General features: G+C 40.8%; 1 protein-coding gene across 2 annotated transcripts in view; it reads right to left on the reverse strand.

Moving 5' to 3' along the window:
• The window catches only part of CERS6 (ceramide synthase 6), a 171053-nt gene extending 145140 nt beyond the window's left edge, over positions 1-25913 (reverse strand). For both annotated transcript variants that reach the window (XM_075180710.1, XM_075180709.1), the window contains exon 1: positions 25542-25913. In XM_075180710.1, the coding sequence (XP_075036811.1) occupies positions 25542-25711 (170 nt within the window). In that variant the 5' untranslated portion in view covers positions 25712-25913. The remainder of the gene's footprint in view (positions 1-25541) is intronic.
• Between the last annotated feature and the right edge of the window lie 643 nt (positions 25914-26556).

Below are 26556 nucleotides of genomic sequence, written 5' to 3' on the forward strand. Positions count from 1 at the left end.
AAAACAGAACAAGGGAAAATGGTAAATATGAAACAATAATATTCTTATACCCTTCAACAGTGATTTATGTTTAAAAAAAAGTCAGATTATTTTCATGAATTTGCTGCTTTATTTAAAAAGAAATCTCAGACAGCTTTCAGTGCTATTAGGTTTCCCAGTATCCCATAGCCAATTACAGTGGCATCACATTAATATACAGTACACTGCATAAATATAATTCATACATAACGGCCTGGTGAAGTATAAATGCTGCAATGCAGATTGGGCACATTTAGATATTATTAAGAATGAACTTTGAAAGACTTAAATAGGTTGAAAGAATAACAATACAGTGTAAAAAAGTGTTCAGCAGTTTCCTATTTTTAATGTCACTACAATATTCTATGTAAAAGTGCCATCTGGACTAACTTCTCTCTATTTTACATCATGAACAGTTGTAAAAAAAAAAAGGATGCCAATTCGGGACAGCTGCAGCCCTTTTTGATAATGAATAATACAGAAAAATAGATACATAATTCAGGCAATGAAATGTGTATTGCCGGGCTAAAATCAAGTATAATTTAATTTAGTAGGGCGGTTCATGTATTGAGTACATATGATGCTAGGCACTCAGGGGCAATCTCCAGTCCCTACCTAGTGGAGATCATTTATAAATTGACCCTGCAGTGCTGCAAATGCTGCTATAAGGTCACAACATTTTGCATGGTTTAGTGGAGAAAAATGTCGCAGAGTGAATTTTTCCTGGGATAATGGGCAGAACTGGGCACATGGGTGCATCTCTCAACACTGTGGCTTAGTAATGAACCATACCCTATTCACCCATGGTTTCCTACCATCATCATCATTTATTTATAGAGCGCCACTAATTCCGCAGCGCTGCACAGAGAACACACTCACATCAGTCCCTTCCCTTGTTACATATCATTCCCCCCGACCCACCCCGTTACACATTAAGGGGTATATTTACTAAACTGCGGGTTTGAAAAAGTGGAGATGTTGCCTATAGCAACCAATCAGATTCTAGCTGTCATTTTGTAGAATGTACTAAACAAATGACAGCTAGAATCTGAATGGTTGCTATAGGCAACATCTCAGCTTTTTCAAACCCCCACTTTAGTAAATCTACCCTCCACGTGTCACACATAATCTGCCTTCCCTCTTTCTTTCTTTGTCACACTGATTGAATCCCTCCCCCTCCACCACCTCTTACCTGGCTATGGTGTGTAGTGGATGATCCAATCCTTTTCTCACCACCAAATCAAGGCACTAGCTGTTTTGGGAGAGCAGAGGCAATCAAAGCCGACGTGGGCAGTCTAATATAGGACTGGGACTCCTAAATGCACTGCCATGCTATGCTATGGTCATGCTGTGTCATGCTACCATGCTGCTACCATCATCATCATTTATTTATATAGCGCCACCAATTCCGCAGCGCTGTACAGAAAGGCCAGTTTTAAAAACAAATTAATACATTGTTGCAATATCAAAAATACTCTTTCAACTAATATGAATAAAATACCATGATATTCTCTACTAACACAGAATTCTATTTCTATACAGCATGTTGTTATATATGTGATCGGCCTGTGTATTTGTGAACCTGTCACCTACCCATCTCCAATAGTAATTTAAATGTAAAACAACTCCATGAAGAGTGTGAAACACAGTAGGCGTGAGATTAAGTTTGAAGTGGGAATGTAAAAAGTGAACAAGGCTACTGCAAACAACAGACTATAAAATAAATAGGGAAGGCAACATTTTGCTCTCCAGCTGTTGTGGAACTACAAGTTCCAGCAGGCTAAATCCAGCATGCCTTGCTAAGGAGCCACATGTTTCCTACACCTAGTGCCTAAATTAGGTAGCAGAATCCTATTTGTTATTTAGGAAGAACAGGCTGTGGACATGTCATTATTAGTTATTAAGAGAACAAACTTGTAAACGAGAAAAAAGCAAATGTATTCCAGCACATATTGAAACAAAATACAACGTGAGGGATATATAAGACAACGTGAGGGATATATAAGACAATGTGAGGGATATATAAGACAATGTGAGGGATATATAAAAAGCTGATGAGAAAGTGGTTACATACAGAAAACGGGTCATAATTCATTTCTATATATAAAACAAAAATCTCACAAGCACCAGATTTAATTAACAGTAGAGTAAAGGCAAAAAGAACATGTGAGAATACTATGACTACCACCACTATCCACTTTACAAATCCGCTCTTAAAACAAAGCCTTCTTTTGATATCGATATATCCATCTCGGAAATTAAAAATAAAAATTTGCATAAGATACACTTTCTATATATCTTATGCAAATTATCTGTGTCAAAGATTAGTTAAGTAAATGATCTAACTGGCAACAGCCTAATTGCTGAACTTTATACTTATGAATTTGAGATATAATTTAACTCACTTGTCTAATCCTAACCCATAGTATATCCACGGCCTTGACTGGGATCTCCAAATCCTCTCTGCCCAGAGTTGGTGCATGTGTCATGGCGCCCCTCTGGCAGTCTACAACGCATGCTCATACCTCAGCACATGTTCCAATGCCTGCTCTGTTATCCACAGAGTGGGGACTCGGAACTTAAATATATGTCACCTGCACTGGAAAAAACAAATCACAGCCCAGGAGGGTTGGCCGTGGATCCAGGTAAGCGCAGCACCCACCTGCTGCACATAGCGGACTTGCCATGTTCTACCGGCCCAGAGTATTACACTCGGGAAGGGAGACAGGGCCAGAATGACATGAATCATAGCTTAATGTCCTCCCTTCACTCATTACTTGACTTATACAAGAGATCTCCTGTAGGGGAGAAGAGTAAATGTGAATGTAGATCAGCTAGGAAATAAATGTATGTAATGATCCACACGCTGTAATGTATGGAGTCTAATGAGACCATGGATTGTATATTGATCTGGGATGTTATACAACTAAATTTAAAAAAATGTATATGTGTGCGGATAGTTACATCAACCCCCAAGTTCAAGCGGTGGGAAATAACCATGTTATATGTAGGACTGATCTGCCGTCAGAGCTCATTTGCGTCGGGAGTTGTTAGGAGCTTGTATTACGTCCCATATGAGGGTTTTTTATTTTGTACAGCCAAGGATCCTTGGATTTATTACAGATGAAGACCCTGGATTCAGGTGAGCAATAAAAAGGGTGAAGGAGGTTAGTGTAGGGGTGTTTTCCTTGGTGCACTACAGTTTACAATAGGTTCTCCAAGTGACAACATGCCCTGGCAGCCATGGGTATGCTGGTCCTTGTAGTGCACCAGGGATAAAATAGATTTTTTACAATTAAACAATTATTTTACCCCACACTCACCACCCCAGGGCTGTGCGAATAGCCCTAGTGTTATCAGCATGGGGCTGATTAAACCTAAGGGGAGGGTTATGATTTTTATTTACAATCCTGGTCTCACTAGGTAATCCAGCTCTGTGCTGAGCAGTCTGGTTGTCATTACGGCAGGGGGACCCCACTCTGTGGTTTTCCCTGCTATAGCGCCACCAGTCCAGGCTGGTGAAGCCTACTGCTGGTAATTGTAAAATCAGGTGGACCCCACACTGTCCCCCCAATTCTGCTACTACCAGCCTAGGCTAGCAGGTACTCTTTTTTTTTTGTTTCACATGTAATGGTGTTTTATTATTTTTAAATCTGTTTATTTATGTTCACATTATACATGGTGACATATTAACTATATAGACATTATGAACCTCTAGACATTATGACTGTTGACCGTAAAACTGTGTTGACATTATGATTGTCGACATTTTGGTGTCGACATTTTGACTGTCAGCTTTTCAACTACATCCCGATGAAGTATAGTCACATTTCAATATACTGGTATTAACACATCTCACACAGACATGTTATGAACTAGTAAAGCTGAATCCTTTTATTTACCATAGCTGGCTCTATTTTTCTGTAAACCACTGGTCTAAGGATGGCATCTATGTAACGCCCCTTTGGCATTTTTGTTGACACTTCCCAGTTAATGAATGTGGGGCCCCAACACTAGGACCCAGAGGAGACACACCAGCAAAAGTTGCTTAGAAATATGTGACTGGTATGAGCTGAGGAGAAGTGTGTGGGAATCGGTGGTAGTCCGCATATTGATGCTGACTACCCCAACAAGACTCACCCTGATGTGACTATTCTGAAGGAGCTGGTTCCCGACCCTGCCCGATGACGACTCCTCTTCACCCTGACAGCAGCACCCATGTACAATGTATAATCCTTTCTAAAATACATTGTACATGGGTGCATACTAACCTCACCCCCTTAACAACAGCGACAATGCCGTCGGCATGCTCAATGACGTCATCAGCTGCAGCCGCCTTCTTGCTTCATCGTCATTGGCTGCTGTCAGGGTGAAGAGGAGTCGTCATCGGGGAGGGTCGGGAACCAGCTCCTTCGGAATAGTCACGTTGGGGTGAGTCATCGATATGCCGTACTATACCCGTGGGAATCCCCCAGCAAATTTGAGAGCGGGTCCACGGCCTGCTGCCATGTGGGGCCAAAGTACAGAGAGAATATGAGTAACATGGGATAGATTTAAAGAAGAAATTAGTCAGAGCGTGGCTGCATATACAGAGGGGAAGGATTCCCCAAGTTCATGGAGCCACAAGATGGGGAAGAAAGCCCCATAAAATTAAAGAGAGAGATCCAGATAAAGAAGGATAGTCGCTGCCAAAGCAGTGTGGAGCCAATTAATAGTGGAAGCATTGATGATCTGCCATACAGAGTCTCCATGTCTAGAGAGGAGAGCATGTAAGAGACCCTATATAAAGGCTGGCTGCAGTATTTAATGTGACCCAGAGGAGCAGGAGGACACCAGAGAGGGTGTTATAGACCAAGGGGTGAGTGAAGAGGCTGCAAGAGGACACTAGTGAGAGTCTCAGATCTACCAAACACAGCTGAGAGTGCAGCGGACAGAAAGTGTGAGAATCCCAGGAGGGGCAGCGAGAGCACAGCGAGAATGAGCTACAGCCCAAGGGATACAGACCCGGCAGAGGAAGGGTAACTGTGCTGGAGTGAGAAAGGAGATGTATACATTTATTTTAGTGTTATCTGCAACTTGAGTATCGTGCTGAAGTGAAGAGCAGTATAAAGTGTGTAGAAAGAAAGAGTTTACTTTTACTGAGATGGTCTGGAGCTGAAATCACTCAGACATCTGCACCCGAAGTTACCACACCATGCACCCAGGCAGGGTTTACATATAGCCCAGAGTGGTTTTATTCACACTTTATTCAAATATGTCACTAGTTCCAACTGAACTAATACACAGAATTCCTATGGACAAGGGAGCAACTAGATATTTGTGTAGGTCCTATAAGAACATTTTGTAAAGTCCCCACAAGTGAGTGACTGAGCAGCAGTGATCTCACTTCAGTTCTTCCTCTAACTCCTCCTTTTACTTGGGCGGAGCCATTGGTGGCTCCTCCTTCAGACTAAAGGCCTGTGCTTTTTCTATACCTTCATATACGTTCAACTATGGAAATGTATATAAAATATTTACTTACTGTGTTTTGCCGATCTATGCATAAAGACTAAAACATAGGCAAGCTGATCTGCCAGTCTCTGTACTATTTTATCCAGGATTCAATTTATCAATACAGCTAATCAATACAAAAAGCTTTTATATAATGTGCTCCAGCTTTGTTAATTTCCTAGAGCACATTGCCTGTCAATACTATCTAAATGACTGTTATCATTCTACAACCATACTTTCGTTTTAAAACCAACCGTATGACTTTAAAGTTAGTTATACGTATTACTGCAAATAAGATGAAATATTGTTTTCTCTTGGGTAATCAATCATGCGCTGGAAGAAAATTTCATATACTAAAATTATAAAACGGATTTTGTTTCTATATGAACATAAGCAGAGCCACCAAGAGAGATTTCGGACTCAGTACCTCAAATTCTTTGAGCCCCTTCCATAGCCACAGGAGGGGGCAGGCCACGCCCAGTTGGTGGCTCCTCCCACTACCCAGGCATGCCAGAATCACCCTTTTGTACCTGCTCCCCTGTACCTACTTGTCCTGTCGGCGACCCTGAACAAAAGGGGGCTCTGAAACCCACCCTTTAAATACTACATCTCAAAAATAAAATACTGTTTCATCATCATCATCATCATTTATTTATATAGCGCCACTAATTCCACAGTGCTGTACAGAGAACTCATTCACATCAGTCCCTGCCCCATTGGGGCTTACAGTCTAAATTCTCTAATATATACACACACACACAGACACAGCAGGGCCATCTTTTCCATTGGGCATGATGGGCAGCTGCCCGGGGGCCCCACGGGCAAGGGGGCCCCATAGGCACAGCTCTTAATGAGAATAAATAATCCTGCAAAAGAAAAAACCTGCAAAAAAAACCTACAAGGGTCACTGAGCAAGTACATCTATCTGTCTCTATCTCTATATATCTATATCTATATCTGTATACATCTATATATCTATATCTATATCTTGGGGGCCCCGGTGCACTGCTTTGCCCGGGGGCCCATAATGTTGTTAAGATGGCCCTGAGACACAGACAGACAGAAAGGGAGACACTAGGGTCAATTTTGATAGCAGCCAATTAACCTACCAGTATGTTTTTGGAGTATGTTTGAGAACTCTATTCTACTTACTGCAAAAGTAAGTTATTACCCACCCATTGACCCATAGACCACTTTTCTTTTGGTTCAATTTTAATGAAAAGTAACCTTTTGTAGTGGAGACATGTAATGTAAAATAATGTCATATATTCCCAGATTGTCTGTGAGAACTCCGGATCATTGGAAGAACTCCTGGGGCTAGATTTACTAAGCTGCGGGTTTGAAAGAGTGAAGATGTTGCCTATAGCAACCAATCAGATTCTAGCTTTCATTTATTTAGTACCTTCTACAAAATGACAGCTAGATTCTGATTGGTTGCTATAGGCAACATCCCCACTTTTTCAAACCCGCAGCTTAGTAAATCTAGCCCTTGGAGTCTCTGTACAGCAGGCTAAGATCCCAGGAAAGGGCTCACCTTCACCTGCAAAGTAGACAGGACATAGAGACACTGCATCATCTAGCCCCGCCCACCTCAGTGACCACCAATGTCACCATATCCCTTGCCTCGTCCACTTCAATATAAAAATGGCATCATCAAGTCATGCCTACCTCTTCATTTTATACCTGAACTTTATATGTCTTGGAAGGCAAATATGAAAGGTGGGCAAGTATGGGATAGTGCACACTGTACTAGAAAAATGTAAAGATATTATTCACAGGGGAGTCCTCTAACCTTTAAAAAGCACAAGAATCAGTTCAAGTGTTGAACAGGTCACAGAATTCTAAGATGACTTCTAATATCCTTATATATCAAAATAAGGGGCATAACATTCCTTATATTACACGAGTAGTAGCTTTTGCGGCAAATTGATTTGCACTAAATTTTGTGAATATTTGATCTGAGGAGGCGATTGAAATAGCCACGAGGTTACATTGTAGTCTCCCGCGTTGTGTTTCCCCCGTGGTGTATAGGTAATGATCTTCTCTCAATTTTGTTTGTATCTCATACGGGTGTGAGCAAAAATGAGTGCTGTTATTATTACCGTAACTGCCATGAACAACACATGGAAGCACAAGGACGAATATAATCTATATAATATTGAAAAGAAAAGACCCTTAGGGGTATATTTACTAAACTGCGGGTTTGAAAAAGTGGAGATGTTGCCTATAGCAACCATTTAGATCCTAGCTGTCATTTTGTAGAATGCACTAAATAAATGAAAGCTAGAATCTGATTGGTTGCTATAGGCAACATCGCCACTTTTCCAATACACAGTTTAGTAAATGTAATGATGATCCTTTTTAAAGCGAGCCATATTATATATATATATATATATATATATATATATATATATATATATATATATATATATATATTATTCTGAACCTTGGCGTTTATATAGATATATAGAGATAGATATATAGAGATATTGTTTGCATGTCTAGTTTATCTAATACATTATCTGTATTCTCTGATAGTGATGGGGAAAAACCCAACATAAATTCTTCTTCTTTACAGTATCAAAGGATCTCCGTTAACTCAATGCAAATATTATGCTCCTGCACTGCAGAGAGTGCTGATAATGATAAACTATCAAGTTTGTTAGAATAAATTTCAGTTAAATGAACCATAAATTATGAATACAAAATTACTTCTGGCATGTGTATAATATTATGTATTTTAAAAGCCCAAACAAACATTGCAACTAACAGAGCAGCCTCAGTAATTTATTAAAGAACATTTTTTCTATGTTTACTAATATCTGCAACATAAATACAGAGCATTTAATATACAATACTTAATAGTTAAGGTTTCCGTTTCTGGGAAAGTGTCCAACAAATATAAGGGCAACATGTAATATTTCATGATCCTGATTCATTACACAGGGGGACCTAGATAATTACTATCCTTGTCCACTTGTGTCCCACTATAGAACAGACTCATTGTCATACCAAGTCTTATCCATGGGACTAAACAGCCAATGACACAGCAGCTCAGGAATCCATTTGGGTAATCAAGAACTGATTCACAAAGTACATGGAGATCACAAGTTAAACTTCGCTGGACAACACAAACAAATAATGTTTCATTTTTTTTTTAATTAGAGGATACGTTAATCAAGTTAAACAAGTATTTTGCTACATAATACACCACAAGCACATCCCCAACCGTGAGTAAATGGAAAACTGCCTTGGCACTTGACCATATACTGTATGTGATAAGATAAAAATGCATGTGATTTAATCTTTTCTTGCAGTTTTTTTTTTTTTTTTGCAAACTGCCTCTTTAAACATATGTACGGATCCCTGGTCGCAAAACAAGCATTGTGATCTGCGTTCTCTTGGTTTGGAAAAACGCCGCACAGAAAGTCGAATTTAAAATTGCAGTTTGGAAAAACCACATCCAGGTCTGTGTCCATGGTTTCTGCTTACCTCCGTTCCCCTCAACAGCCAGTAGTTCAGGTGTTTTAAAACCCACATACTACACATCACCAGCAGATTTACACTGAACCCTCAAACCGCCTTATTGTAAATAAAGCTGTTTGTAGCACTAAATCACTGAGGATTTATGGCACTGTGCAGTGGATTGTAACCGCTGCTAAAGCTCTGTTTGATATATATATCCCAATGAATAAATGCAATAACGAGACAACTGAGGCAAATCTGTGAAATTTAAAGTAGTACAAATTTACTGCACACACTATTTCAAGAAAACATCCAGTTCATTGCGTTGTTCATCGTTAATTTACTCAAAGAGAACGATATATACAGTACTACAATTACAATAACCAAAATAAATTGATTCTAAACACATCAAAATGAAAACGCTAGAAAATGGTAAAATCCATGAATTCCTGCATAGGAAAGTACAAAAACAAGTCACACTCCATTCAATGTAATCATTTCCATGTTCACTATTCAGAAGGCGCCACTCTGATCTCTCACAAAGTGTCCCATATCTTATTATACAGATAACATTAAACAGCAATGTCAAAATGTCTTCTGTGCTTAGGAACCTCTGTAAAGATGACTTTCACTTCAGACAGAATACACTTAAAATGAGATAACTAAGGGGTATATTTACTAAACTGCGGGTTTGAATAAGTGGAGATGTTGCCTATGGCAACCAATCAGATTCTAGCTGTCATTTTGTAGAATGTACTAAATAAATGATAACTAGAATCTCATTGGTTGCTAGTCATCATCATCTCTCTCACCACTGCCCCTTTTTAGACAACCTTGCATGTAGTAGTTCTGTTTTTATTAATAATTTGTTACACCTACTGTCTGGAGTTGAAAAGTTTAGTGTCGCATTAAACATAATGATGATGATGAATAACTAATTTGCAGTTACATCACTGTCCCCAATAAACGTAAAAGCTACAGCATGACATTCATGTATTGCCATATTTACAAAGATGGACAAACTTCCTATCAACCTACTTAACATTCTCCTGAGCTCAGTCGGTCATATCGCAGTGTGGATGACTTGGGAGATATCCCTTAAGGTGAGACCAATGTTGTAGGTCATAGACATACAAGAGAATATAGAGTTCAGGCCCTGTTGCCCTTTTTCGGTGCTGGGTAAAAGGGTAATCCTTTTGGCCAGCAGAACATTTTTAGGCAACATTCTTATCGGCTACCTACTCTTCTTGCCCGAGTTGGAGTAAAGATACAAGGACTTGCATTTTAATTACACAATTGCACTCAAAAGGCAAGAGCAAGTATTAAAAGCAGGGAATTAGGTTTAAGTCCGGATTAAACAAAATAAGAAAAGGTAAAGTTCCCCTAAACCAGTGGTATAGCAACTACTCTTTCACAACTACCAAAATAGGCTCGGCACAGGAGTGACAAAATGCCTTAGCAGCGAAGGGGTTAGGAAACGGTTGCAGCTCCAATGTAAAGTTGACAATTGTATTTTAACTTCCAGGTCAGTCCCTGAATATAAATATTTGTCCCTGGAAGTTTCTATCACTGACATTGAAGGTTTTTTTAATCTGATTGTACAGTGATAAAAAATATGTTTGTGCTATATAAATAAAGAATACTATGTATTATATTATGTTAATAAAATACTGACAAGGACATAAATATTAAAGAGGTTTTGAACACAAAGGAACAAACCAACCTTGAGATATTATTATCAATATAATCTCCTTTCTCAAGCTCAAATATGGTTGGCCACAACCCAGTTCTAGTTGGAGATATGTCACAATGATCCTCCACTTTAAACTGTTGTCACATCCTGTAATTCAGGTTACAATATTGTATGCTACGTGGATTTAAATGCACCAGCTACATTCTGTATATGTGTTTCATAGTTCAAACAACAGCTATAGTACATCAATCTGATCTAGCCAGAATAATAACATATCTTCTCCAACTCCCTTATGAATATTAATGGCACTCGTTAAGCTTATGTACAGCCGAAACAAGCCGGCGTTCTGTGACTGCATATTAATCAATGGCCAAACCTGTTTAACATCCAACAACCGCCATAGGCTGCCTGTCATTAGCAAAACTTCCATCTAATTCATTCTTTTTCTACCATGCTTAGCAATAGCGGAAAGCTAGCTTTACTAGTCAGACATCAAGCTGTCATTAGTGCCTACATTTCACCTATAAACATTTCACCTTTAGACATACCCCCTAGTCCAGTTATGGCTAACCTGTGACACTCCAGGTGTTGTGAAACTACAAGCCCCAGCATGCTTTGCCAGAAGATAACTAGCTGATAGCTGGTAGAGCATACCGGGACTTGTAGTTTCACAACACCTGGAGTGTCACAGGTTAGCCATCACTGCCCTAGTCCATCAAATTTAGGCAAACATTAAGCTGTTAGCTACTGCCGTATTTTTTTGCAATGCACAACCATCATTCACTCATTCAGTGCTATAGCTCTTAAAGTAAGACACGATCTCCACTACCACAATACAGGGGTGGACTTAATTATGAAGAGATTAGCAGCTAGTTAGGTAAATGTTAGAGCCTCTATGTCAATTTCAGTAGCAATGGGAAGTCAGGCACCCTGCCTTAGAAGTCTAATTGGCCCAAAGAGAAATCATTCATTTAGTGGTACGGAGAGGATGCTACACAAGCGCGCTTGTCACTCAAGAGGTTTTTACAACACCAACAGCAGCATTTTGGGCAAGTGTCTAAAGCACTCAATAAAAACACTATTCAGTTGAAATCCATTATACTTTAGGAGCCCCTGTCGCACAGAGGATTTTATGGGCTTGACTGCTAAGGACGAGCAGACCCATTCACATAGGAGTATTTTAACCCCATGATGCAGCCAAAAACTGCAAAGTGATGTAGCCCCTTGACTGCAGTGTGGAAAAAGAAATCCCACTGCTCACTGCCCACAATGATTGGTGAGTTTTCTTGTAGAGCTGTAGCCACAGGCAAACCGAGGAGGGATTTACTAGTGCCTGGAAACTCCCCTCCAAGCCTGTGTCACTGTATAATTGAGGTGGGCTGGACCCTGCTCCCGCTTCACACGGCTCTGCTTGTAAAGGGAGAGCTGTGTGCACCTAACAGTAGTGCATGCAGCATTGCCCATGTATATTATAAATATAGGAAGAGTTGGAGAGCAGCCAAGCACTGTCTAATATTATAGCCACGCCCCCATGCATGCTGGTCACGCCCACTGGTGGCGTGGTGTGGTGTGGAAACCCCCCTCTACAAATCCTGCGTTTGCCCCTGGTAGCAGTAGACCCACTACAGCGTCACAAGGACACATGCGCAAGCATGTTGTGATGTCACAACGTGAACACGCCCCCTAGACAACAGAATCTGATAATGACAGGCATTCTATTACGAACTAAAAAAAAAATAATTGCAGAGCTTGCGGCTTCCTATTGACCTGTGTATTCACAGCCACCAGGCTGCACAGCACCTCCCTTGCAAGCTTGTTAGATTTGCTTAAAGGTTTGTTTTAAATAAAAAGTTAAAACATGTTCTCTGAAATCATGCAGGTCACTAGTGATTAATGACAACACTCACTGGACACTGGAGGGGTAAAACAAATGATTGATGATCTAGGAAGACTAGAGGAATGGTCAAGAGAGTGGTTTATTGCCAAAAAATGCAAAATCACTCACTTGGGTCTCAAAAACCAAAAGCTAAATATAGTATTAATAGCACTATATCGGAAACTACTGAAGAGGAAATGGATCTAGGAGTCACTATTTCAGGGCAGGTAAGCAATAAATACATTCGAGACTGTACAAAGAAGGGCAACTAAAATAGTGCATGGCCTACAGCACAAAACTTACCCAGAAAGACTAAAAGATCTAAATATGTATAGTTTAGAGCAGAGAAGGGAAAGGGGGGACATGATAGACACTTTCAGATATATCAGGGGTTTAACAAGGTACAGGAGGGAAACATTCTTCAAAGGAGGAGAAATATTAGAACACGAGGACATGTACTGACACTGGGGGGAAGTAGGTTCAGAGGAAAAACTACTTCAGAGAAAGGGTAGTGGATAAGTGGAACAGCCTCCCATCAGAGGTGGTGGAGGCTAATACAGTAGAGCAATTTATACCGCTTTCATACTGCCGCCCCGGCAATATCCCGGGTATATGATCCCGAGATATTGTCGGGGGAAAGAGGATCCCACGGAGAGAAATTCCCGGGTAGACCCTGTTCATACCGAACACATGTCTCCATGGCAACATCACAAGAGCAGCTCTGATTGGCTCCTCTTGTGATGTGTTTGTTTGATTTTTTTTTTTTCAATTTTATAATTGTGTTTGGTAAGACCCAGGTTGAAAAACCAGGGTCTCACCATTCAAAGTGCAGGCGACCCGGGTCGGACCCGGGAATTACCCCACCAAAAGTCCAGGGTCATCAGAAATTAGACCTGACACCATTCATACTGCACCTCGATTCGAGTCGTCTGGCTTGCCCCAACAAAAACCAGAGTTTTTGGCGCAGTATGAATGGGGTATTAATTCATGCTTGGGATAGAAATAAGGGTATCCTTACAAAGAATAAAGGATCAAATAGGGTTTGAAGTTACCATAGGTTAAAAATTGGGCAAACTAGATGGGCCAAGCGATTCTTATCTGCCATCAAATTCTATGAACACACACTTAAGGGGTAATTTAATTAGCCACAACCACGGTTGCATTCTACATAATTGTAGGCGGGCGTGAAAAATACTATTCAATTATTAAAACCTGTGAAGTACTCGAGCGTGCATTTGGAGATACTTTCTCTCAACATAGTTCGCACCTCGGAAGGCAGTGAAAATTTTTATATATCAACGACTTTAATTAGAAAACATCTCAGAACATACAAGGAGCATGCGAAAAGCACTCGTTATCCTTTACTTTATACTTTAATATATATAGGAGCAACAAAACAGAGAGATAATAGCTTTTGTTCAATGGTGACAAATGTAGCCCTTAATTTATTAATTTTTTAATTTTTCACATAGCGAGATTGAGTGGTAATAGATTATACCAAATATCCTGGGTGCTAACGATTGCACTCACAATGTCACGGTGCATGAAAGAATCTTTTTGAAACCGCAAAAATTTCCATGTACAGGTTGTCTGTGATGCCAAACAGAAGATAGTCAACACTGTGGACAGCTTCCCTGGATCATTTCATGTTCCCTATAGCCTGCAGCAATCAGCGTTCTTTTACCATTTTGAATAAGGAAATTTAACACACATTTGGTTTTTCTTTTGTCTTGTAGTAAAAAAGTACATATCACAATCTTGTTTTACCTTTTTTTTTTTAAAAGAAAGAAATATAATTTGTAATTTCTTTTGTTTATGTAGGAGGTGCAGGACATGGAAGTCATCATTGGTTACTAAAACCACTTGCAGCCAAACAAAGTTACCAAGCAGCGCACTACCAGGGGACTTATAAAATGCACTTTTGGGGACCTTAAAAGCCGTTTTGGATGTCCAGGGCCCCCGACCCTTTGCACCTACCATGCAGCGGGCCCCATTATTTACATTGGTGCGCACTGCATCTGCAGCACCAATGGTAGTCTGTTCCAGAGCCCCAGCCACAGGGATAGACGGGTAGCAGCACGTACACCAATGTGATGACACTTCTTCTGCTTTGTCTTGTGATCTCCAGCTGTCTTTCATTCTCTCAGTTCTCACCTCGCTCATACCTTTAACCCTTTTGTTGCCACACCATGTCCAGGGGCGCACGGAGGATTGTCGGGTCCCCCCCCCCCCCCAAAAAAAAGAAAAACCCAACCCGCACGAGAGCTACTGCGCCTTTTAGAAAGCGCTGTCTTATACAGCAGCCGCGGCGCTGTCAAAGAAGCGTCCGCGGCGGTGCTGTATACACTACAGCACCGCCGCGGACGCTTCTTTGACAGCGCCGCGGCTGCTGTATAAGACAGTGCCGCTATAGTGGCCATTTAGTTAGTGCAGGGGGGGTTTCTGGAGACTCAGAAACCCCCTTGCGTGCGCCACTGATGTCCTGTACACTAATACTTCTTTCTCTCTATTGTCCTTTCACCTGGACCACAGCTAAGAAGACAAGAGACATAAACAGTGATTTTGTGCTTAGAATCTGTGCTCTGCGTATGCTCAGTACAGGACCATACACCACAGAACGCAGCAGCGCTCAAATCATCTTCGAGCCCAAATGACACTTAGTAAAGCCTATGATGTCAGGGAGGCATTGTGTGGGGAAGGGGCACTTGCTTGTAACCAATGTACAGTAAGGGCGAGCCCATCTCAAGCACACACAGCAGTCCGGCTAAAGCTCTGGGCATCTATTAGGTACTTCTATGTTAGCCGTATCACTTGCTCCAGCTACAGGTCTAGTCTAACAGCCGTTGACTAGTGGTGACAACTGTGTATGTATGCTAGGACTTGTGTTTGCAATCAGGAGCAACTGTAAAAATGTATTTTAAGTACATTACACATTAATTAAATTGAAATAAATGCATTTCATTGAAAAATATAAAATAAAAAAACAATACTTTTTTTTTTCTTTTTACGATTATGGGGGGAATTCAATTGGCCGCGTTACGGGTGAAAGTAACGCGGCCTGTGCATTAATACCGTTATTGCGGTAAAAATGCGCTTTAGTACTGTTATTACGGTAGTTTCAATGCCGGCTTCCCTGAGCTGCGAGCAAACAGTGAGAGCACTGTTATAGTGGGAGCACTGTACAACCAGAAATAAACCACATGACTTTCATTAAATAGTTTTTTCTTACACACCTTCTGGATACTTTTAATAAACACAATTATAAAGAAGCAAAACCGGTTCCTCTCACTGGCCTTGGATCTAACACAGCTCTTCTGGGTTCTCAGCATATAATACAGATGTATGCACAGTAGTTCTGCATCATATACCAGATGAACAAAAGTAAACAACCTGCCTGATTATACAAATCTATAATGTAAAACGTACAGAAAGACACCAAAAACATAACCCAATGTATCAAGTTAAAGCTGCAAGAAGGCGCATACAAAGAAAAAATGTATTAAATGAATCTGAATGTGGAAGGCTCATTTAAAAACCTGCTGGCGACCGAAAGAAGTAGCATCCGCTCCCCTGGGACATGGCAGGAGTTAGTCTATTTCCATACAGCTAAGTACGCCAATTTTATCATAACCATCAGTCAGCTCACAGAGCAGCTACCTGAGTATTACATGAAATGCAAAGCTGAGGCATGCAAAGCAGCAGAAAGATGAATGATTACAGTTGTCCGCGTGTCCCCTGGAGAGCAGCTTTGTGTATGTGAAACTGGTTTTATACGGCAAAAGCCATCAATGGATATTTCCCGTATATAAGAGACCGCTGATTGCAAATGAATGCCCCAGCAGGCTGATCACAGAGACAGGGCGGTGAATGGAGGGAAGGGGTCTTTAGTAATTAAGGCTATTATGTGAGTAACTGGTTTTCAATCAATATTATTAGATATTTATTGCATATAAGCAGAGGGCAGTGCATATCAGCTGATCCAGGTTGTAGTCAACAATGGATTCAACCAATTAGCAATCTAGAATTGCATTAAAACGCAACGTGATAATGACTGATAATGTTTTGTATAGATCTCCATAAATGTAACAAATAACAAATAATAACAAATAACTCTGACAGAGGGATGTTTGATGAATAGACAATGGCCTCCTTTAGGGTTTTTTATTATTGGCAGATAATCTTCTTTGTGTGAAAACTAGTGTTAGAGCTTCTACGACTATATTAAGGGGCTACCGCCTGCTATTACCCCCACCAGCAAAGAGTTTTCTTATGGCAACGCATCATCATCAGCTATTTATATAGCACCACTAATTCCGCAGCGCTGTACAGAGAACTCATTCACATCAGTCCCTGCCCCATTGGGGCTTACAGTCTAAAATCCCTAACATACACACACAGACTGAGAGAGACTAAGGACAATTTGATAGCAGCCAATTAACCTACTAGTATGTTTTTGGAGCATGAGGAAGCCTATTTTATAAGGATCATGGCCAGACATGTACTGCCGCAATACTCATATCACTATCACAGGATGGCGACAGCGAGTGAAACTAGAGGGAAATAGTATTCCTCAGCCTGCGCCTCCCACGGCTCCAGCCTCTGGGAGAACAAAAACATGCTTTATTTTTTTTTTTATAGTAATATTATTTTTTTATTTACTACTTGTTAATTGAAATTCGGAACTGGAAGCCAAACTCCAGGTCACGCATGCACAGAGGGGACCAGACTGGCCGACTTCACAATACAGCTAAAGGTTGCACCAGGACAAATGTTGTCATGCAATTTGTAAAATGCTATTTTCCTGCATGTAAGGAAAATGCCGTCTGCTTTTGCATGTAGCACACAGATACTGGGCAGCTTTATTTTTACACTGTGATTTAGAGTTGAGCTAGGATACGCCCCACCACAATTCTAAATCTGATATGATCCTGCCCATAATTGCCTACTTTTTAAATCTGTACTCCAGGAGATTGGAGTAGAGAGCATGTGACAGAGGGTAGGAAGGAGCGTGACGATGTAATTACGTCACTATAGCCCCGTCCCTACAATAAAATACAGAAATTGAAGGTATTGAATAACGGGTTGGGTGGGGGCTTAATAACGCGATTAAGCCCCGCCCCCAGCTATTCAATGCCCGTGATTTTCGACATTTTACAAGGTCAAGGAGGTTTGCCTATTCTTCAGGGAGGACTCCCAAAATTCAGGAGCCTCACGGAAATTCCGGGAAAGTAGGCAAGTATGATCTGGCCAAAATGTAGAATTGCATGTAATGATGTAAATTACTCTAAATTAGGACACATTAGTTATTTATACACAAATAATCATGCACAAATAGCAGTATTGGTAGAATTTGGGGATATCTATGAAAACTAGAGCAGAGGTAAACCGCGGTGTAGCAACTTAATATACTTCGGGGGCCACATAGCCCTCTAAGCTTCCAAAGGGCCGAACACTACCCTAAATCTGAGTAATAGATTCACAAAATACATTTAATCATAGAAAGAGACACCTAACATATCAGCAGGCATATTAAACAAGTGTTACAAGCTTTAACAATCAAATCTGACAGTAATGCAGGAAAGAGATGAAGGCTCAGAGGGCCACATCACTGCCATAGCAATATTCAGATTCTAAGGGAGAGATTCAACCCGGCAGCTTGTGTATAGGCTCCCACACTGGCCTCTCAAAGCGGTAAGATCACCCTTACCGCTGCCAGCACTATCACTGGGGAGGTGGGTGAAATTTAAATAGAAATTATCTCCCGCAATTTACTATCACTGCGCAAAGTAGAAATAGAAGATCTTCCATATCGCTGGGCTTCCATAAATAGAACCCATAATCACATCACAATTTTTCTCTTTACTTTGGCAACCTGAAAGTTGTTTTCAAGTCAGCCGCGTGGAACACAGTGATTGGCTTTTTATTGCAAGGGGTGGTCCAACCCTTACCCAACTAAATGCAGCCATATAGCGCTTGCATCTCAGAACAGTTGTTATTGTCTAACGTGGATGAAACAAACATGGGACCTTTTATTTATTAAGCAGCAGCACATTTAATTTAAGGAAATTGAAAACAAAAAAAAGTTATTTATTAGCACTATTCGTAACAGGTGGCTCCAAAAACCACCCTGTATTGGCTGCAGTGTGTCAGCAGCACGTGTCATCATCATCGGCTATTTATATAGCGCCACTAATTCCGCTGCGCTGTACAGAGAACTCATTCACATCAGTCCCTGCCCCATAGGAGCTTACAGTCTAAATGTCTTAAGATACGCACACTAGGGTCAATAGCAGCCAATTAACCTATTAATATTGGAGGAAACAGGAGCACCCAGAGGAAACCCACACAAACATGAAGAGAACATACAAACTCCACACAGATAAGGCCATGGATGGGAATAGAACTCATGACCCCAGTGTTGTGAGGCAGAAGTGCTAACCATTAAGCCAACGTGTTGCCCCTATTTCTCTTCCACGTGTCACAAACGCACAGAGGAAGGACGCCACCCAAGTAAGGGGGGGGGGGGGGGGAGTGAGGCATTACCAAAAACTTATTTACAATTAGGGAAGGAAAATGTGATTTTCATCCAACAGCAACTAATTAACAATTGAACACAGGAGAATCTGCACAGATCATTATTATTCATCTTAATATACTGCCAACATATTACACAGCACTTTACAGGGGATGTGTAATCATTCACATTAGTACCTGCCCCAGTCGAGCTTATATTCTCAACAGTCTCTACCATACAAACACTAACATTATGTTTTATTGGACTGTGGGAGGAAACCCATTCAACCTATGTGTAGAATACAGCTTTTTGCTGTTTCGGAAAAGTGGGTTGATGCCAAAGCAAGAACCACAAAAGTATTTATTGGTGGTGTTTAGAGAGAAAAAACTACACACATTTGCTTTTAGTTAACGTTAATGCAATTTCAATTAAAAAAAATAAATGTTTTGCCCATATTGGCTAGATTTTGTTTCCTGTGTGCGGGGGTATAAGCAAACTAATGGTATCATTTGTGTGGGTACTGCATGAACATGTTGGAATGTAACCAGCCCAAAATGTGCCTAAATAGGGTCAGCAGAGAGGTGAGAAAGGACTGTCTTATATTAACCTTACCCATATAATAACAACCACTCGGTAGGGTATTAAGAGTAGGATGCGACTGGGGTTGCTTGCCACTCGTAATACCCTACCAAGCTGCAGCACACTCCCACTCCTACACTTCTTACACGGACTTTGCGTCCGACTCTAAATGAGGTTCAAAGTGGTTACTGTTTTAGTGTAGTGCATGGGAATGTTAGGATTAAAACCATTAAAGAGAACCTCTTGTCTTATGAGAAAATTGTCTTACAGGTAGATCTGTACAGTTTTCATGCTAATATACAACAACAGATGTTCTGTGTAGATACAAATCTTTTCAATGCACAGACCTAACTCAAACATAAAGTACATAAAGAAAAGGTTTACAAATATCTGAAGCTGAAATTACTCTTTAAAGCTGTAAACTATGATACTTTGAACATTAATTAGATTTGGTTTTTCATATTTCAAAATGTAAAAGCAAATTTCATGTTCAGATTGCTGCCAAGCAGATGCCCTCTTAACACATAGAAACCAATGAGGTCCCAACTTGACATGATCACTCTATATGTACTATTAAATAATATTAAATATAATATACACCGATCAGCCACAACATTATAACCACTGACAGGTCAAGTGAATAAGATTATCTGGTTACAATGGCACCTTTCAAGGGGTGGATATTAGACAGCAAGTGAACAGTTAGTTCTTGAAGCTGATGTGTTGGAAGCAGGAATGGACAAGCATAAGGATCTGAGCGCTGTTGACGTGGGCCAAATTGTGATGGCCAGACAACTGGGTCAGAGCATCTCCAAAGCGGAAGGTCTTGTGGGGTGTTCCCAGTAGGCAGTGGTAGGGTAATACCTACCACAAGTCGTCCAAGGGAGGACAATTTGTGAACTGGCGACAGGGTCATGGACGTCCAAGGCTCATTGATGCATGTGAGGAGCGAAGGCTAGCCCGTCTGGGCCAATCCCACAGAAGAGATACTGTAGCACAAATTGCTGAAAAAGTTAATGCTGGCTATGATAGAAAGGTGTCAGAACGCACAGTGCATCACAGACTGGTCAGAGTGCCCATGCTCACCCCTGTCCACTGCCGAAAGCAGCTACAATCGAAGAAGGTGGCCTGGTCAGTTGAATCATGTTTTTTATTACATCATGTGGATGGCTGGGTGTGTGTGAGTCATTTACCAGGGGAAGAGATGGCACCAGGATGCACTATGGGAAGAAGGCAAGCCGGCGGAGGCAGTGTGATGCTGGGAAACCTTGGGTCCTGGCATTCCTGTGGATGTTACTTTGATATGTACCACCTACTTTATGGCAACACCACTTTATGGCAACGGTATTCCTTGATGGCAGTGGCCTCTATCAGCAGGATAATGTGCCCCACCAGACAAAATTCCCCAGATCTCAATCCAATCGAGCATCTGTGGGATGTGCTGGAAAACAAGCCCGAGCCATGGAGGCCCCACCTCACAACTTTCATGACATAAATGATCTGTTGCTAACGACTTAGTGCCAGATACTACTCGACACCTTCAGAGGTCTTGTGGAGTCCATTCCTCAACACAATATTAGGTAGGTGGTTTTAATGTTGTAGCTGATCATTGTGTATATAGATAGATAGATAGACAGACAGATAGATAGATAGAATTATATTTCAAACAGAAAGTCGACATATTTCAATTTCTAACTTGTAAAATAAGAGCAGACAAGGGAACTATCATGTGACAATATTAACAAAATAATAATATACTCAGACCAATTTTATTCCAGGGACTAGTGCTTATAAATTGGAAAAGACCCTAGAAGTCAAAGACGGATGGTAATTCTGGGTTTGGAATATATGAGACCACCCAAATGTAGGGACATATATCAAATGAAAGACCTGACTCATCAATGTCTCCCATGTTAGCTGTGATGACATAAAAAAAAGTCATCAGGGATAAACCAGAAAGTTATTTAAACACAGTTCTGTCCGTGTAACCACTATCAAATGAGGCAGTACAATTATGCTTAAAGGGGTAGGTTCTGAGCATGCCATGTTTGAGAACATCCTTATGGCTATTTTTATTATTAATTATTATTATTATTATTATTATTATTATTATTAATAATAATCTTTATTTATATAGCACCAACATATTAAGCACTAGTTTACAGAGAATGTTTTTTTTTAAATCAGTCACATCATCATCAACACTTACTTAATAGAAAACAACTTTAGAAAAACAAACTGTGGGCTCTAAAATAAATAAAACAATAAAAATGTCATTTCAGATTGTTGCCACAGAAACTGCAGAAACATAACAACCTATTTATCAAAATTAAACTATGATGGATCCACTAACCTACAGGAACACAGGACACATAACATAAGACAGTGACAGCTAGCATCAAATGGAAGAGCTGATTTCATTTCTCACAAAACTGTAGCAAATACTAAGAAATTTTAGGAACAGCAACAAACCTCCCGCACTCCCAGTCTCACAATAGCATCATTCCACGAGATTAGGTAAAAGCCGGAACTTCCGGAATGCCGGAATGAGCCAGCTTCCTGCAGAGCCACCTGCCTCTAGACAGTCACCCACTAGGGTTAAGAGCGCTGAATATGAAAATTACACATCAATATTACAGGTTATTAAAATGTTTCTTGTTTTACATTTTTCATACTCCAAACAATCCTTACAATCCTTACTTAGGGGATATTTATTCATACTTACCAACTTTTGCAGCCAGCTGTCCAAGAGGGGGCTCCATCTTGGGGGCGTGGCCACGTGAATCGTCCAGCTAGGCCATGCCCCCTGTCAATCTTTGCCCATTTCAGCTTATCTGTGGGTGGGGGCGGGCCAGGATGACTCGTTTAGCCCCGCCCCCACCCGCTTCACAAACAAGGTGAGCTGGACCCGGGATGTTGTCCTGCTCTCCCGGGAGAACTCCCAAAAATTTGGAAGTCTTACAGACATTCCGGAAGAGTAGGCAACTATGTATTTATTTTGGTAAAATATATGTATGCATGTAATATATTACACTTCTAAAAAATCACGTGCTCTGTTTATGTAATGTGAAAGAGAATATGATAACTTATAGGAGGATATAATATAAGCAGATGTGGTGCACTTCACAAAACCGTGTATTTCCACACTCTGCTAAAGTTATAGGATTGCTGACACAGCGAGAAGGGAGGAGTTGCAGCCTAACAAACTGCAGGTCACAGAGGGGGCAGATCAGTCAGCCTGCAGGGAGCCTGAGCCCTGACTGAAACCAGAGGCAAGTGTGCAAGGGTACAATGTGTAAGTAATATTTAATACATACTTGCCTACTTACAGCAGGCGACGTCCAGGAGAGGGGCGTGACTAATGGGCGGGAGTAAAATGACGTTTTGTCGCAGGTGGCGGGGCCAAAATGATGCGATTCTCGGGGAATCGCGTCATTTTAACTAGGGAATTCCGGGATGCGGGAGAAATACCAGCTCTCGCGGGAGCCCGGGAGACTGACCCGAATTTCGAGAGTCTCCCAGACTTTCTGGGAGAGTTGGCAAGTATGATTTAATATCAAAATGCATACTAGTAGGTTAATTGGCTGCTATCTCTCTCTCTCTCTCTGTGTATGTTAGAGAATTTAGACTGTAAGCTCCAATGGGGCAGGGACTGACGTGAATGAGTTCTCTGTACAGCGCTGCGGAATCAGTGGCGCCATATAAATAAATGATGATGATGATCTATTAATATATACATACATATGTAACTGCAGAAAGCAACATGTCATGAATTAATAATTTATTGTGTAAAACAAAATCAATGTTTCCTCGTTTTTCAAGCCAACACAGATGTATTCTAAATGTACAAATATTCAATAATATAACACCATCTTTTTGAGTAATCCATGATTAATATAATTAAGATATCAAAATAACATCATAAAAGGAAATATAAATTCATGTAATCCACAAATCTAAAAACACCCACACATAGCAAACAAATGTATAGTACAAATATTTGTGTAAATGTGCATAGAAAAGGAAGATGTTATATCATGCTGGTAGAAATGAAATAAAAGTGATCCCCTTCTCACACTGCCTCCCCGACCCCTGGTTTCAGTATGAATGGGTCCAGGTCTAATTCCCAGGTCAGCTGACCCGGGAATTAGACCCGGGACTTTTGGTGGGGATATTCCTGGGTCTGTCCCAGGTCGCCTCCAGTCTGAATGACGAGAACCGTGTTTTTCAACCCGGCTCTCACCGAATGGAATGGGTCTGCAAGTAACTTACCCATCCATTCCGGGTGCCGAAATGGGTCACAAGTACCTTACCCATCCATTACCGGTGCTTGAATGGGTCTGCTAGTACCTTACCCATCCATTCCAGGTGCCGGAAAGGGTCTGCAAGTACCTTACCCATCCATTCTGGGTGCCGGAATGGGTCAAAAGGTACCTTACCCATCCATTCCGCATGCTGGAATGGGTCTGCGAGTACCTTACCCATCCATTCCGGGTGCCAGAATTGGACTCTAAGAACCTAAGTCATCCATTCCAGTCACTGGAATGGGGCTCTGACCTACTTAGCGTTTCATGGGTCTGCCAGTACCATAGCTATAACATTCCAGCACACGGAATGGATAGCTATGGTACTTGCAGACCAATTTCGGCACACAAAATGGATAGCTATGGTACTCACAGACCCATTCTAGCACGCGGAATGGATGGGTAAGGTGCTCACAGACACATTCCGGCAACCGGAATGGATGGGTTACGTACTTGCAGACCCATTCCAGCACTCAGTGCTCCATTCCAACATAGATTGAGGCAGGCAGAACGGATAACTAGAATATATAGCTACGATATACAGAAATACATATACACATAATAAATATATATATATACATATATATATATATATATATATATATATATATATGGGATAACTTTTACACATATTACATTGAACATATCTGTGTAGCAGACAAGAATGTTCCACATAGGAAGAGAAAATACTGCAAGCTTCACTCAAGACACCAGCAGAGGGCGCTTCAGGGAGCTACATCATTCCGGCAGTTCCGGTTTTCACCCATACCCTCGTTCCACACAAGGATATCCAGCCAATAAATCATGACAGATATGAGAAAAAACAATTCGCTGGTTTTATAATAACGTTGCATGTAAAGGAAGCATTTCATTTTAAACTTGTTACTGTCAAATGGCAGTGATAAGACAAATCCTTAGTACAAGACTTTATTCCCATTACAGATCATCATCAAAGGAGACATGGAGTTGACCTCTGTTATACTCAGTATTGCTGAGGACTTCCAAGCAAATTCGCCTCCTACTGACAGTAATAGCACAATCTGTTGAAAGCTGAGATAGATTATCCAACCCCACAGTGCGATCTGCGTTATGTTACAATGAGGATCAGCCAGAATGGACACAACCAAAGATCATGTCCCAAATATAACATTTCCTCCAATATCAACCCTGCAACATCACCTTGTCACACACACAGTCAAATAACCTTAAATTAGATTGAAAGTTTTTTTTGCTTTGTTATTTAGCTTTTTTTTAAGAAGCAACAACTGCATTTGTATAGCAGTTTGTGTCATTTTGCAATACATATACCTGTACAACTGCTGAAGAAACTCTTGTTAAGCAACACCTACTACTCACTGTGAGGTTCTGCAGCAGCTGAGTTCTTTCCATAAAACTTCCTCATTGCAGTACAGAGTGGGTTTGCTAGTTGTGCCAATACACTACTATAGCAGGGTTAGGGGTAAGAGATGACTACTTGGGCCAGCCCCGAGCCCCTCCAATGCCCCTCCAATACCCCCCCCCCCCCCCACCACCCAATAAACAAACAAAATGTTCCAGTCTCCCAGGGATCAGGTAGAGCACACTGAGAATTGCAATGCTTACCTTTCAAAGAACAGACGTATCATAAAGATGCAGAAAGCCAGGGGTATGGCCAAGTACAGATCCTCAGCTTGGGGGAAAGTAGCTTCCTCTGTGTTCTTCAAATCCGCCCAGGTTACATTGTGAGGCAACCAAAATCTCTCATTCCAAAACCAAACTAGGATACCTGCCATCTTGACTACTTGCCCCTTTCTATGGTGATATGTTCCTCTGGGTCTACCTGACGCTGGATGATGCTATAAAGAAGGATGCTGCTGCTTGGTGGATGTGTAGGTGACTGTGGGAAGGACCGGGTACTAATCAGTATTAGCACAGCCTCTAGTCCTCCTTTCTCTCTTCCTTCTCATCATTAGGAAGGAGGCGGACTCTGCACACTCACACAGGAGCATCTGCAGCTGCAAACCCCTCTCTTCCCTTGTAAGCATGCCTTCCATTGGACAGTGTACACAGCACTGTTCAGTGTAATGGGAACCTGTCCTTTATTGGGCAATGTTTCATGTATTTCTCCTCTACAATTTGGTGAACGCAGGACATTGTGCTTACAGCTGCAGCTTCATGCACAATGTATCCTGCAAGCAGAGAAGTAATGTCAATGGTTAATTCGGGAGTTTATAGCAGAATCCTTAGCAACAGCTGAAAAAAAGTCTATGTATGTTTACAGTAATTCATTTAACCATAAAACACATTGCTGGTGCGCAGAGAAGGTGTGTTATACATAAAAATGGGCAAACTATTGTAGCACACCTTCCCTGTCAAACTATTTCAACACATGGAGTAATGATGGTCATAATAATGTAAATTTATTTTTCATTACCTAAACCATATTTTTCATTTTTCCTTTGTAGTTGGCTTTTGTAGCGCTATATATATATATATATATAGATAGATAGATAGATAGATAGATAGATAGATAAGATAGATAGATAGATGTGTATATATATATATATATATATATATATATATATATATATATATATATATATATATATATATATGTCCAGATTTAGTCACTTTTTTC

This window comes from Mixophyes fleayi, chromosome 7, assembly GCF_038048845.1.
Source record: "Mixophyes fleayi isolate aMixFle1 chromosome 7, aMixFle1.hap1, whole genome shotgun sequence".
NCBI classification, from domain to species: domain Eukaryota; kingdom Metazoa; phylum Chordata; class Amphibia; order Anura; family Limnodynastidae; genus Mixophyes; species Mixophyes fleayi.